The sequence below is a fragment of the Dama dama genome, chromosome 15, assembly GCF_033118175.1.
Source record: "Dama dama isolate Ldn47 chromosome 15, ASM3311817v1, whole genome shotgun sequence".
Taxonomy (NCBI): Eukaryota; Metazoa; Chordata; class Mammalia; order Artiodactyla; family Cervidae; genus Dama; species Dama dama.
The window spans coordinates 56,761,984-56,774,740 of NC_083695.1; the positions used below are offsets into that span (position 1 = coordinate 56,761,984).

The window sequence follows — 12,757 nt, forward strand, 5'->3', positions numbered from 1 at the left end:
TGCCTGAGCAAGACGTGCATAGACAGTTTAGTAATTAAGCTTTTCAACCCTGCATTGTATAGTTTTATTCCAGCAAAGGCTATATTTATCAGCTAACAAGTATTAAATCACCCCACTGCTCAAGCCGTTTCTCACTTGAATATGCTCCTTTCAAAACAGAGCAGATTTTCTTGACTGTGTTTGATTAATAAAGGTTCTTGTTTGGAAGTACTGTGGTGCTGTGTGGTCCTGTGGGAGCCGACATACATACACCCGTTTCCCAAAGGTACTGACCCGTATTTCCCAGGGGACTCGGCTACCTTTGCCCTGGGTCTTTTAGGGCATCTGGCCATCTGAATCTCATGGCCCCTGGGATGGCTTCTAGCATAAGATAGTCCCATATCTATTTCAATTTTTAAAGAGGAAGAGGTAAATAAAGATAGAGAACACAAGCTTTTGATATATTTTCTTTCCTTATTTGAGCATCAGGGAATTGGTCTGTTTCTATCAGAGATGGATCAAAATGTAAAATGAGTTTTCAAATGATTAAATCAGCAAAGTAACAATGACCTATATACTAAGCAGGGTTGTATATCTTTTCTCATATTGCTACAGTCTTTTCTGAGCAGATGCACAATTATTAGGGAAACACATTTCAAATGAACAGATATTAAAACTCATTAGTGGGATTCCCTGGTGGTACAGTGGTTAAGACTTCACCTTCCAATGCAGGGGGTGTGGGTTTGATCCCTGATCAGGGAGCTAAGATCCCACATGCCTCATGGACAAAACATAAAGCAGAACATAAAGCATAAAGAATATCATGACAAATTCAATAAAGGCTTTCAAAAATGGTTCACATTAAAAAATATTTTAAATAAAAAATAACTCATCTGTAATGGCTTAGCATACTTTCTCTAAGCAACACGTCCCACTTTTATAAATATTTTTTTCTTCTTTGGAATATATACACTCATGAAACAAATAAACATTGTTTTAAAGCTTTAGGATGCTTTCAGTCAGATGGCTCCAGAATTATATTAGTTAAAAACAAAATAGTTAATATATTTAATATATTTGCTACCGTATTTTAAGGGTATAACCAAAATAAAGACAAATGTTGATCAAATATAGGCCAAAATGATGAAAGAAATCTCAATATTTTTCCTTGTATCATAAAAGAGATCACATTAATTTCCCTTTTCCTTTCTATATTTTCAAAAATAACTGACATTAACCATACGTAGGCATTTCAGTTTTCCATCAATTGATTGCAAGTAGGAGATGTATAAGACCATTCCATAGGAAAAAACCCCACTTTGTAGTTACATAAACAAGTTCTGCCCATGCCTGTGTATGTGTATGCCTGATAGTGGGCATGTCAGTGTGAGATTTTAAATACCACCAAGCTAAGGGGTCTTTTGTGGAACTTTTCTTAGTTTGAGAGACTGCAATGATGTGAGAGGCTGTGACGATTTCTTTCCTTTCAAAATGACAAAATGGAACTCACCAGTTTGCTTTCCAAATTAGCAACAAGTACCTTGTTCAGAAGGCTGGGGATCAATTTCTCTTGAGCCAGCAAGTCATGGGCTGTCACTGATGCATGTGGGTGATATGCTGAACCGCTAAGTTGGCAAATATTGAACTATTTTAAGTGCATCTATTTTCTGGTTCAGTAAATTTTTTTTGTATTAAATTCATTAAACTTGACACAGTCTAAATGCCACAGCACACACTGGAGAGGGCATAAAAGTAACAGCACTAGCCACAGGAGATAGCACAAGGTAAAGATCAATATAATTTCTCTCAGCTTCTATTTAATTTTTATCTTTCCCATTAAGGCTGGATTTTTTAAGGTTAAAAAGTACTGTGTGACTTGGGAAGTCAAGTTGAATCTGGTTATTTTCTGAAAACTTGAAGAGGCATTTCTTTGTCAGTCAAGCTGCCCTCCAAATTGCGTTCTTAGAGATGATGACATATGTGACCTACAATTCAGGAGCATTTAATAACTTGGAAGGGAAATGAGAAACAAAAATTACCCTTTGTTTCCACAGTTTGGAGAAATATTGCAGTTCAGCAATTTGCAAAAATATCAAATCAAGGATACACTTGAAGATTTATCACGATGTCTTGATAATGATTATTCTTTATTTGGGACTGAAATTTTCAAAAGGACAACAAAAGTCTGTGAACATGAACTGTTACTTGGCTTTGACATAATTTGGGGGGAGAGCTATTTGTTTTTTCTTAAACACTACTTTGCCTCCAACAAGGAGTGGGTAGACATGGCAATTCAGAAAAGTGGAGAAGTATAAAGTACAAGGAATTTTCATTCTTGTAGGAGTTGTAACTACTGAAATTATAAAATTGATTTTACACTCCACGTGAAAAATAACAACCAGTAAAGAACAATTTTTCCAGTAATTTCTCTCAACAAAATAGAAAACAAAATAATCAATGACAGAAAATTGTGAAAACAAAACCCCCAAAGTACATGTGAAAAATAACAATACAGGCAGTACTATATATGATTCTTTAAAGCTTCCAGAACACATAAGGCAGAAGTGATGCAGCCGTCAAAGTTGGACTGAGTAAATCCATCCCCTCCACACACAAGAAGAGGCTGGAGATGAAGAGTCATTTGACCAAGAGAGTTGGCTGCCGCATTTGTGACCTGAAAATATTAAAAAAGAAGAAAGAAAAAGAATTGCAATTGACATTCAGTGCTCTGTTCTGCTATCATGTCAATGCCCACCTGGGGAAGCTTCTTTACCTGAAGAAATCAAGATGTTTTATAATGAGCAAGGAAAACTAGGTTAAGACCCCTAAACTCTTCCCCTTGCCCAAGTGTTCACACTAAAATTCTCAAATGTTTACATTTTCAGTCATTTGATAAGATAATCAGAAGTGTATTGAACTTCAAAATTAATAGGTTACGACCTGCTAAATCAGTTGGAAGTACAGTGAAGTTTTTCATTAGCGGGAAATGAAATTCATGAAATCATTCACCAAGTATTGAGAACCTGCTATGTGCCAGACAAGGTGAATACAAAAGAAATTTAAAGGGTCATGTCTTTAAGGAGTTTCCAGTTCAGCGCAACTGCTGGCATGGAAGTGTCTAAGGACTAAGGCAGAGTGAAGAGCAAGGTGCTATAAAAACACATGGGAGGAGGCCAGCATACTGGACAGAGAAAGTTTCAAAAGGGTGTGACTGGTCATTTCATTTGAGTTCTAATGGAAACATCAAAATTTGCCAGGGAAGGAAGCAGGTATAAGGCTTTCCAAAGGGAAGGAGTAAGATGTGTAAATGTCCACAGCCAATGTGCACTGTTTGGGAATCTGTGGTGCAGGGGTGTGTGTGTGTATATGTGTGTGCATGTGCATGTATGTGTGTGCATGTGTGTGTGTGTGCGTATGTGTGTGTTGGGGGAGGAGATTGACTAGAAGAAGGAACATAACTGAGAGGTAAGATAAGAGGAATACTTTGTTTCAAATATAGTCTACTTGGGCTTCTCAGGTGGCTCAGTGGTAAAGAATCTGCCTGAAACACAGGAGACCCAGGTTCAGTCTTTGGGTCAGGAAGATCCCCTCAAGAAGGAAACAGCAGCCCACTCCAGTGTTTTTTCTTGGGAAATCCCATGGACAGAGTAACCTGGTGGGCTATAGTTCTTAGGGTTACAAAAAATCTAGTCCATGGGGTTGCAAAGAGGAGGACAAGATTTAGCAACTAAACAACAACAACAAAGAATGTAGTACTGTTTATGTGCCAAAAGGGAGAATCAGTTGAGGTCTAGGACTTATTTTGTAGAACCAAGTTTATAATATTTGAAATGATGAAAAAGGCATAGAATTATTGGAAAAATTATTCTCTAAATTAGAATGTATGTTGCTAACAAACATTCACAGGGGAATGAGCGGGCGATTAATGTATTTATCTTGGATACTGATGGATTGGCTACTGAAGCACCAAAAACTCCCTAAAAAACCAAATTACTCAAAGCTATTATAAAGACAGTCTCACTTGGAACCACTTTCCTGCACAACTTCAGGGGGTGCGTTTCACATGAACTACAACACGGCAGCTCTGGTCTCCCTCATACAGAGTTTTCATGAAGAGAAGCAGAATAAGACCCATGAGAATTTACTTGTTTAAAAATCACACCAAAAAATCAAGCAATGTAATAAATGCTATTTGGATTATGGAGCTGATTTTGCTTCTTGATAGGCTGAGTTAGCATAATGCTTTCATAGTTTTTTAAAACCATAAAAACTTTACACAGATATTTTTATTTATATGCCATATTTTGTCTTTAAAAGGAGGTGGTACAATTATTTCCTTCTTGAATCACTAAGGATATGGACCTTTAAAGACCAGTATCACTCAGATACAAATGTAAAATGATATAAGTATCCTCTCACATTTCTTGAGGTCGCTTGATAGCAATATCATCTGTCATAAACATAGCAGATAATCTTTTAAAAATTAAGTCACAGTTTTAATTTATTATATTAAATTATAGTTTCTTTCATGTCCTCCAAGGTTTTGTTAAAGTATAATTGGCAAAAAAGTTATATATATTGAAGATGTACAACTTGAGGTTATGACATGTATACATTGCAAAATAATCACCATAATCAAGCTAATTAATCAGATCTGCTCTTTTAGCAAATTTCAAGTATACAATAGAGTATCGAAATGGTAACCCACTCCAGTATTCTTACCTGAAGAATTCCATGGACAGAGGAGTCTGACAGGCTATATAGTGCATGGGTCACAAAAGAGTCAGACACGACTGAGCGACTAAACAAATCATTAACGACAGTCATGCAGCTGCATGTTAGATCCCTAGAACTGATTCATCATATATAACTGAAACCGAATCTAATATATATAACTGAAACTCTGTACCCTTCAACCAACATTTCCTTATTTCCTCCTCCCACCAGCCTCTGGCAATCACCATTCTAGTCTCTGCTACTATGCACTTGATTATTTTAGATTCCAAACGTGAGATCATGCATTATTTGTCCTCCATAGCTGATAATCTCGAAATGGGCAGAAAAGGTCTTTGAGTGGTTAAAATAGTATATAGTGCAGACACTGAAGCAAAGACTTGGGTGTTCCATCAGCGCTTTTAATACCCTGCTTTAGATGGAATTTTAGCAAGTTGGATGATTTGATTTGTCAGTGAATCACGAAGGGAGGAAGAAAGCTGCTGGGCTCCTATACATACTATTGATTTTAGAATGTGACAATCCACAATCTGAAAACAAGGGATGCTATAGAAACACTAAAACACCAGACAGGCTGGGGAAAAGCCTGGCAGTCTGTGGTCACCTAGTGCAGGACAAATAACTTTCTGGCTCTTAAAAGTCCCTGAGGGTGCCAGTTATTAGTTTTCCTGCAATGATTACTGCTACTGATGAAGGCCCCAATATTTCAGGACCAATTCTAACAGGCATAAAGTATTAATCGTTGGCATTTCTTGGATGTTCTCTACATACCAAACGCCTTACACACACACACACACACCCACACACCCACCCTACTTAATTCACATATCAACCTATGAGGTATTTACTACTCTTCTCATTTTACAATTGAGAAACCTAAGACTCAGAGAGAGACTGTTTCCTGCCCAAGAACAGAAAGCTTGGAGGTGAAGAAGCATTCAAACAGAGCAGAATTTCCCCTCCAACTCCCTCAGAAACATTTCCATAAGGACTTAAGTAAAACAAAATAAAAATGTGTGATCGTCATGTGGAAAATTCACATAAATGGGATAATTCATTCACACATATTCACATATATATTAATACATAAACAGGTGTCTAGCTATGTATAATTTATATGCACACACACATATATATAAAATTCTCCATTCTTAGTAAAGTTTCCATACATTCCAGCCGGCATCCTGGTATAGATAAACCATGGTACTATTAAACATTACACAAGTGTTAAGCAGGAGGTAGCTTAAGGGGAAAAGTTCTGCCCAGAAGAGAGTGGGTAATTTATCGGTGCTGTGTAATTTCATTTGATGAGTGGTGAGTGCCAGATGCCAGATCACAGGGCTGGAAAACTAGGCCACTGATTAGCCAGTCTGCAGTTGGGATGAAATCAATCTTGCTGCATTTAGGTGGATTCGCCCATTTTGCAATTACCCAATGAGGAAAATATGAAAACACGAAGGCTGTGCTTGCAAGCTCCTTCACCCAAGTGAAGCAGAGAGCCCTGCAGCGGAGGAACACGTAACTGTCAAAGCCACAATCTCTCACAATAATGCGGTCTTTGGCTATGCTTCCAGCCACAGTGAGGAACCACAGCTCAATGACTATGTTTAAGAGAGATGTCAGGGCTGAAACAACCCCTTGGGAATCCAGGATGCTTGGACTCACATGTGTGCCAGGGCGGGTCAGAAAGAACTCACACTGCAGAAGCTGGTACTCTGGGATCATTAATGTAAGGTTTCTTTACAATTAGGTGATGACTGGACTGGACATATGAATTCGAAGCAGAAAAAGCAGTTTTACATCCAAGTGATTTAAACCCGCATCTGTTTTGTGACTCCTCTCTACCTGCCGCATAGAATGCAAACTTCTCAGCCCCCATCCCCCATGAAAAGCCCTTCATAACCTAATCTTCCCTCCATCCAAGCCTCCCCTCTTGCTGCTTCTCTCACTTTTGCCTCGCGTACCATCTATATTCAAACTAAGGTTCTTCAAGCACATCCTTCTTTGTTGTGCTTCTGTGACTTTGAACAAGTCATTCTGCTTGGTGATGTTGTATTGTTCCTCTCTTTTCTGCCAAGCAAACTGCTCATCCTTCAAGAACGAGCACAAATGTCACCTGCTCAGAGGTCTTCTTGCTCTGCCAGGCGCGGTAAGTGCCTTTTCAGCATGTTATTTGTATCTATTATGTTACTTGTTATTTTGCACTATAATTATGTCCATGCCTGTCTCCCTTCTTAGATTGCATGCTCTGCAAAGTAGGGACTGTGATGCACTCATCTTTGTATCCAAGGCTGAAAATGGTGCCTAGCCCATAATAAGTGTGCAATAAATGTTCATTGAGTTTTTAAAAAAAGACAATATTGTACACGTAGTTGATCAAATGAAGGTCTTCATATGGAACTGGCTACATAAAACCCCACAGAGCTGGCAGAAGCGCAAATGGATGAGCTATTGTATTTAGAAGGCTCTCAGTAATGATAAATATCTCTGTGAACTGCTGTCTGTGAATGTCTCCTATGTCATATGTTTTTTTTTTTTTTTTTAAATTTTTATTATTATTATTTTTTTTTCCAGTGGGTTTTGTCATACATTGATATGAATCAGCCATGGATTTACATGTATTCCCAATCCCAATCCCCCCTCCCACCTCCCTCTCCACCCGATTCCTCTGGGTCTTCCCAGTGCACCAGGCCGGAGCACTTGTCTCGTGCATCCCACCTGGGCTGGTGATCTGTTTCACCATAGATAGTATACATGCTGTTCTTTTGAAATATCCCACCCTCACATTCTCCCACAAAGTTCAAAAGTCTGTTCTGTATTTCTGTGTCTCTTTTTCTGTTCTGCATATAGGGTTATCGTTATCACCTTTCTAAATTCCATATACATGTGTCAGTATGCTGTAATGTTCTTTATCTTTCTGGCTTACTTCACTCTGTATAATGGGCTCCAGCTTCATCCATCTCATTAGGACTGGTTCAAATGAATTCTTTTTAATGGCTGAGTAATATTCCATGGTGTATATGTACCACAGCTTCCTTATCCATTCATCTGCTGATGGGCATCTAGGTTGCTTCCATGTCCTGGCTATTATAAACAGTGCTGCGATGAACATTGGGGTGCACGTGTCTCTTTCAGATCTGGTTTCCTCAGTGTGTATGCCCAGAAGTGGGATTGCTGGGTCATATGGCAGTTCTATGTCCAGTTTTTTAAGAAATCTCCACACTGTTTTCCATAGCGGCTGTACTAGTTTGCATTCCCACCAACAGTGTAAGAGGGTTCCCTTTTCTCCACACCCTCTCCAGCATTTATTGCTTGTAGACTTTTGGATAGCAGCCATCCTGACTGGCGTGTAATGGTACCTCATTGTGGTTTTGATTTGCATTTCTCTAATAATGAGTGATGTTGAGCATCTTTTCATGTGTTTGTTAGCCATCTGTATGTCTTCTTTGGAGAAATGTCTGTTTAGTTCTTTGCCCCATTTTTTGATTGGGTCATTTATTTTTCTGGAATTGAGCTGCAGGAGTTGCTTGTATATTTTTGAGATTAATCCTTTGTCTGTTTCTTCATTTGCTATTATTTTCTCCCAATCTGAGGGCTGTCTTTTCACCTTACTTATAGTTTCCTTTGTAGTGCAAAAGCTTTTAAGTTTCATTAGGTCCCATTTGTTTAGTTTTGCTTTTATTTCCAATATTCTGGGAGGTGGGTCATAGAGGATCTTGCTTTGATTTATGTCGGAGAGTGTTTTGCCTATGTTCTCCTCTAGGAGTTTTATAGTTTCTGGTCTTACATTTAGATCTTTAATCCATTTTGAGTTTATTTTTGTGTATGGTGTTAGAAAGTGTTCTAGTTTCATTCTTTTACAAGTGGTTGACCAGTTTTCCCAGCACCACTTGTTAAAGAGGTTGTCTTTTTTCCATTGTATATCCTTGCCTCCTTTGTCAAAGATAAGGTGTCCATAGGTTCGTGGATTTATCTCTGGGCTTTCTATTCTGTTCCATTGATCTATATTTCTGTCTTTGTGCCAGTACCATACTGTCTTGATGACTGTGGCTTTGTAGTAGAGTCTGAAGTCAGGCAGGTTGATTCCTCCAGTTCCATTCTTCTTTCTCAAGATTACTTTGGCTATTCGAGGTTTTTTGTATTTCCATACAAATTGTGAAATTCTTTGGTCTAGTTCTGTGAAAAATACCGTTGGTAGCTTGATAGGGATTGCATTGAATCTATAGACTGCTTTGGGTAGAATAGCCATTTTGACAATATTAATTCTTCCAATCCATGAACACGGTATGTTTCTCCATCTGTTTGTGTCCTCTTTGATTTCTTTCACCAGTGTTTTATAGTTTTCTATGTATAGGTCCTTTGTTTCTTTAGGTAGATATACTCCTAAGTATTTTATTCTTTTTGTTGCAATGGTGAATGGTATTGTTTCCTTAATTTCTCTGTCTGTTTTTTCATTGTTAGTATATAGGAATGCAAGGGATTTCTGTGTGTTAATTTTATATCCTGCAACTTTACTATATTCATTGATTAGCTCTAGTAATTTTCTGGTAGAATCTTTAGGGTTTTCTATGTAGAGGATCATGTCATCTGCAAACAGTGAGAGTTTTACTTCTTCTTTTCCTATCTGGATTCCTTTTACTTCTTTTTCTGCTCTGATTGCTGTGGCCAGCACTTCCAACACTATGTTGAATAGTAGTGGTGAGAGTGGGCACCCTTGTCTTGTTCCTGATTTCAGGGGAAATGCCTTCAATTTTTCACCATTGAGGGTGATGCTTGCTGTGGGTTTGTCATATATAGCTTTTATTATGTTGAGGTATGTTCCTTCTATTCCTGCTTTTTGGAGAGTTTTAATCATAAATGAGTGTTGAATTTTGTCAAAGGCTTTCTCTGCATCTATTGAGATAATCATATGGTTTTTATCTTTCAATTTGTTAATGTGGTGTATTACACTGATTGATTTGCGGATATTAAAGAATCCTTGCATTCCTGGGATAAAGCCCACTTGGTCATGGTGTATGATTTTTTTAATATGTTGTTGGATTCTGTTTGCTAGAATTTTGTTAAGGATTTTTGCATCTATGTTCATCAGTGATATTGGCCTGTAGTTTTCTTTTTTTGTGGCATCTTTGTCTGGTTTTGGAATTAGGGTGATGGTGGCCTCATAGAATGAGTTTGGAAGTTTACCTTCTTCTGCAATTTTCTGGAAGAGTTTGAGTAAGATAGGTGTTAGCTCTTCTCTAAATTTTTGGTAGAATTCAGCTGTGAAGCCATCTGGTCCTGGGCTTTTGTTTGCTGGAAGATTTTTGATGACAGTTTCGATTTCCTTGCTTGTGATGGGTCTGTTAAGATCTTCTATTTCTTCCTGGTTCAGTTTTGGAAAGTTATACTTTTCTAAGAATTTGTCCATTTCATCCAAGTTGTCCATTTTATTGGCATAGAGCTGCTGGTAGTAGTCTCTTATGATCCTTTGTATTTCAGTGTTGTCTGTTGTGATCTCTCCATTTTCATTTCTAATTTTGTTAATTTGGTTTTTCTCTCTTTGTTTCTTAATGAGTCTTGCTAATGGTTTGTCAATTTTGTTTATTTTTTCAAAAAACCAGCTTTTAGCTTTGTTGATTTTTGCTATGGTCTCTTTAGTTTCTTTTGCATTTATTTCTGCCCTGATTTTTAAGATTTCTTTCCTTCTGCTAACTCTGGGGTTCTTCATTTCTTCCTTCTCTAATTGCTTTAGGTGTAGAGTTAGGTTATTTAATTGGTTTTTTTCCTGTTTCTTGATGTAAGCCTGTAATGCTATGAACCTTCCCCTTAGCACTGCTTTTACAGTGTCCCATAGGTTTTGGGTTGTTGTGTTTTCATTTTCATTCATTTCTATACATATTTTGATTTCTTTTTTGATTTCTTCTATGATTTGTTGGTTATTCAGAAGCGTGTTATTTAGCCTCCATATGTTTGAAGTTTTAACAATTTTTTCCCTGTAATTGAGATCTAATCTTACTGCACTGTGGTCAGAAAAGATGACTGGAATGATTTCAATTTTTTTGAATTTTCCAAGACCAGATTTATGGCCCAGGATGTGATCTATTCTGGAGAATGTTCCGTGTGCACTTGAGAAAAAGGTGAAGTTGATTGTTTTGGGGTGAAATGTCCTATAGATATCAATTAGGTCTAGCTGGTCCATTGTGTCATTTAAGGTTTGTGTTTCCTTGTTAATTTTCTGTTTAGTTGATCTATCCATAGTTGTGAGTGGGGTATTAAAGTCTCCCACTATTATTGTGTTACTATTAATTTCCTCTTTCATACTTGTTAGCGTTTGCCGTACATATTGCGGTGCTCCTATGTTGGGTGCATATATATTTATAATTGTTATATCTTCTTTTTTGATTGATCCTTTGATCATTATGTAGTGTCCTTCTTTGTCTCTTTTCACTTCCTTTATTTGAAAGTCTATTTTATCTGATATGAGTATTGCGACTCCTGCTTTCTTTTGGTCTCCGTTTGCATGAAATATTTTTTTCCAGCCCTTCACTTTTAGTCTGTATGTGTCTCTTGTTTTGAGGTGGGTCTCTTGTAGACAGCATATATAGGGGTCTTGTTTTTGTATCCATTCAGCCAATCTTTGTCTTTTGGTTGGGGCATTCAACCCATTTACATTTAGGGTAATTATTGATAGGTGTGGTCCCGTTGCCATTTACTTTGTTGTTTTGGGTTCACGTTTATAAAACCTTTCTGCATTTCCTGTCTAGAGAAGATCCTTTAGCATTTGTTGAAGAGCTGGATTGGTGGTGCTGAATTCTCTCAGCTTTTGCTTATCTGTAAAGCTTTTGAATTCTCCTTCATATCTGAATGAGATCCTTGCTGGATACAGTAATCTAGGTTGTAGGTTATTCTCTTTCATTACTTTCAGTACGTCCTGCCATTCCCTTCTGGCCTGGAGGGTTTCTATTGAAAGATCAGCTGTTATCCTTATGGGAATCCCTTTGTGTGTTATTTGTTGTTTTTCCCTTGCTGCTTTTAATATTTGTTCTTTGTGTTTGATCTTTGTTAATTTGAGTAATATGTGTCTTGGGGTGTTTCGCCTTGGGTTTATCCTGTTTGGGACTCTCTGGGTTTCTTGGATTTGGGTGGCTATTTCCTTCCCCATTTTAGGGAAGTTTTCAGCTATTATCTCCTCGAGTATTTTCTCATGGCCCTTCTTTTTGTCTTCTTCTTCTGGAACTCCTATGATTCGAATGTTGGGGCGTTTCACAGTGTCCCAGAGGTCCCTGAGGTTGTCCTCATTTCTTTTGATCCTTTTTTCTTTTTTCCTCTCTGCTTCATTTATTTCCACCATTTTATCTTCTACCTCACTTATCCTATCTTCTGCCTCCGTTATTCTACTCTTGGTTCCCTCCAAAGTGTTTTTGATCTCATTCATTGCATTATTCATTTGTAATTGACTCTTTTTTATTTCTTCTAGGTCTTTATTAAACAGTTCTTGAATCTTTTCAATCTTTGTTTCCAGGCTATTTATCTGTAACTCCATTTTGTTTTCAAGATTTTGGATCATTTTTATTATCATTATTCTAAATTCTTTTTCAGGTAGATTCCCTATCTCCTCCTCTTTTGTTTGACTTGGTGGGCATTTTTCATGTTCCTTTACCTGTTGGGTATTTCTTTGCCTTTTCATCTTGTTTAGATTGCTGTATCTGGAGTGGGCTTTCTGTATTCTGGAGGTCTGTGGTTCCTTTTTGTTGTGGAGGATTAACCCAGTGGGTGGGGTTAGACGATTGGCTTGTCAAGGTTTCCTGGTTAGGGAAGCTTGCATCAGTGTTCTGGTGCGTGGAACTTGATTTCTACTCTTTGGAGAGCAATGGAGTGCCCAGTAATGAGTTTTGAGATGGGTCTATGTGTTAGGTGTGACCTTGGGCAGCCTGTATGTTGATGTTCAGGGCTATGTTCCTGCGTTGCTGGAGAATTTGCGCGTTATGTCTTGCTCTAAAACTTATTGGCTCTTGTGTGGTGGTTGGTTTCAGTGTAGGTATGGAGGCTTTTGGACAGTCACTTA

The 12,757-nt window shown here is 37.8% G+C and overlaps 1 protein-coding gene across 2 annotated transcripts in view; it reads right to left on the reverse strand.

Moving 5' to 3' along the window:
- Positions 1-2,107: 2,107 nt before the first annotated feature.
- RNLS (renalase, FAD dependent amine oxidase) overlaps positions 2,108-12,757 on the reverse strand; it is a 267,915-nt gene continuing 257,265 nt past the window's right edge. The window contains exon 7 of one of the 2 annotated variants that reach the window (XM_061162117.1): positions 2,108-2,653. In XM_061162117.1, coding sequence (XP_061018100.1) covers positions 2,501-2,653 — 153 coding nt within the window. In that variant the 3' untranslated portion in view covers positions 2,108-2,500. The remainder of the gene's footprint in view (positions 2,654-12,757) is intronic. The other variant, XR_009696103.1, reaches the window with a different exon arrangement.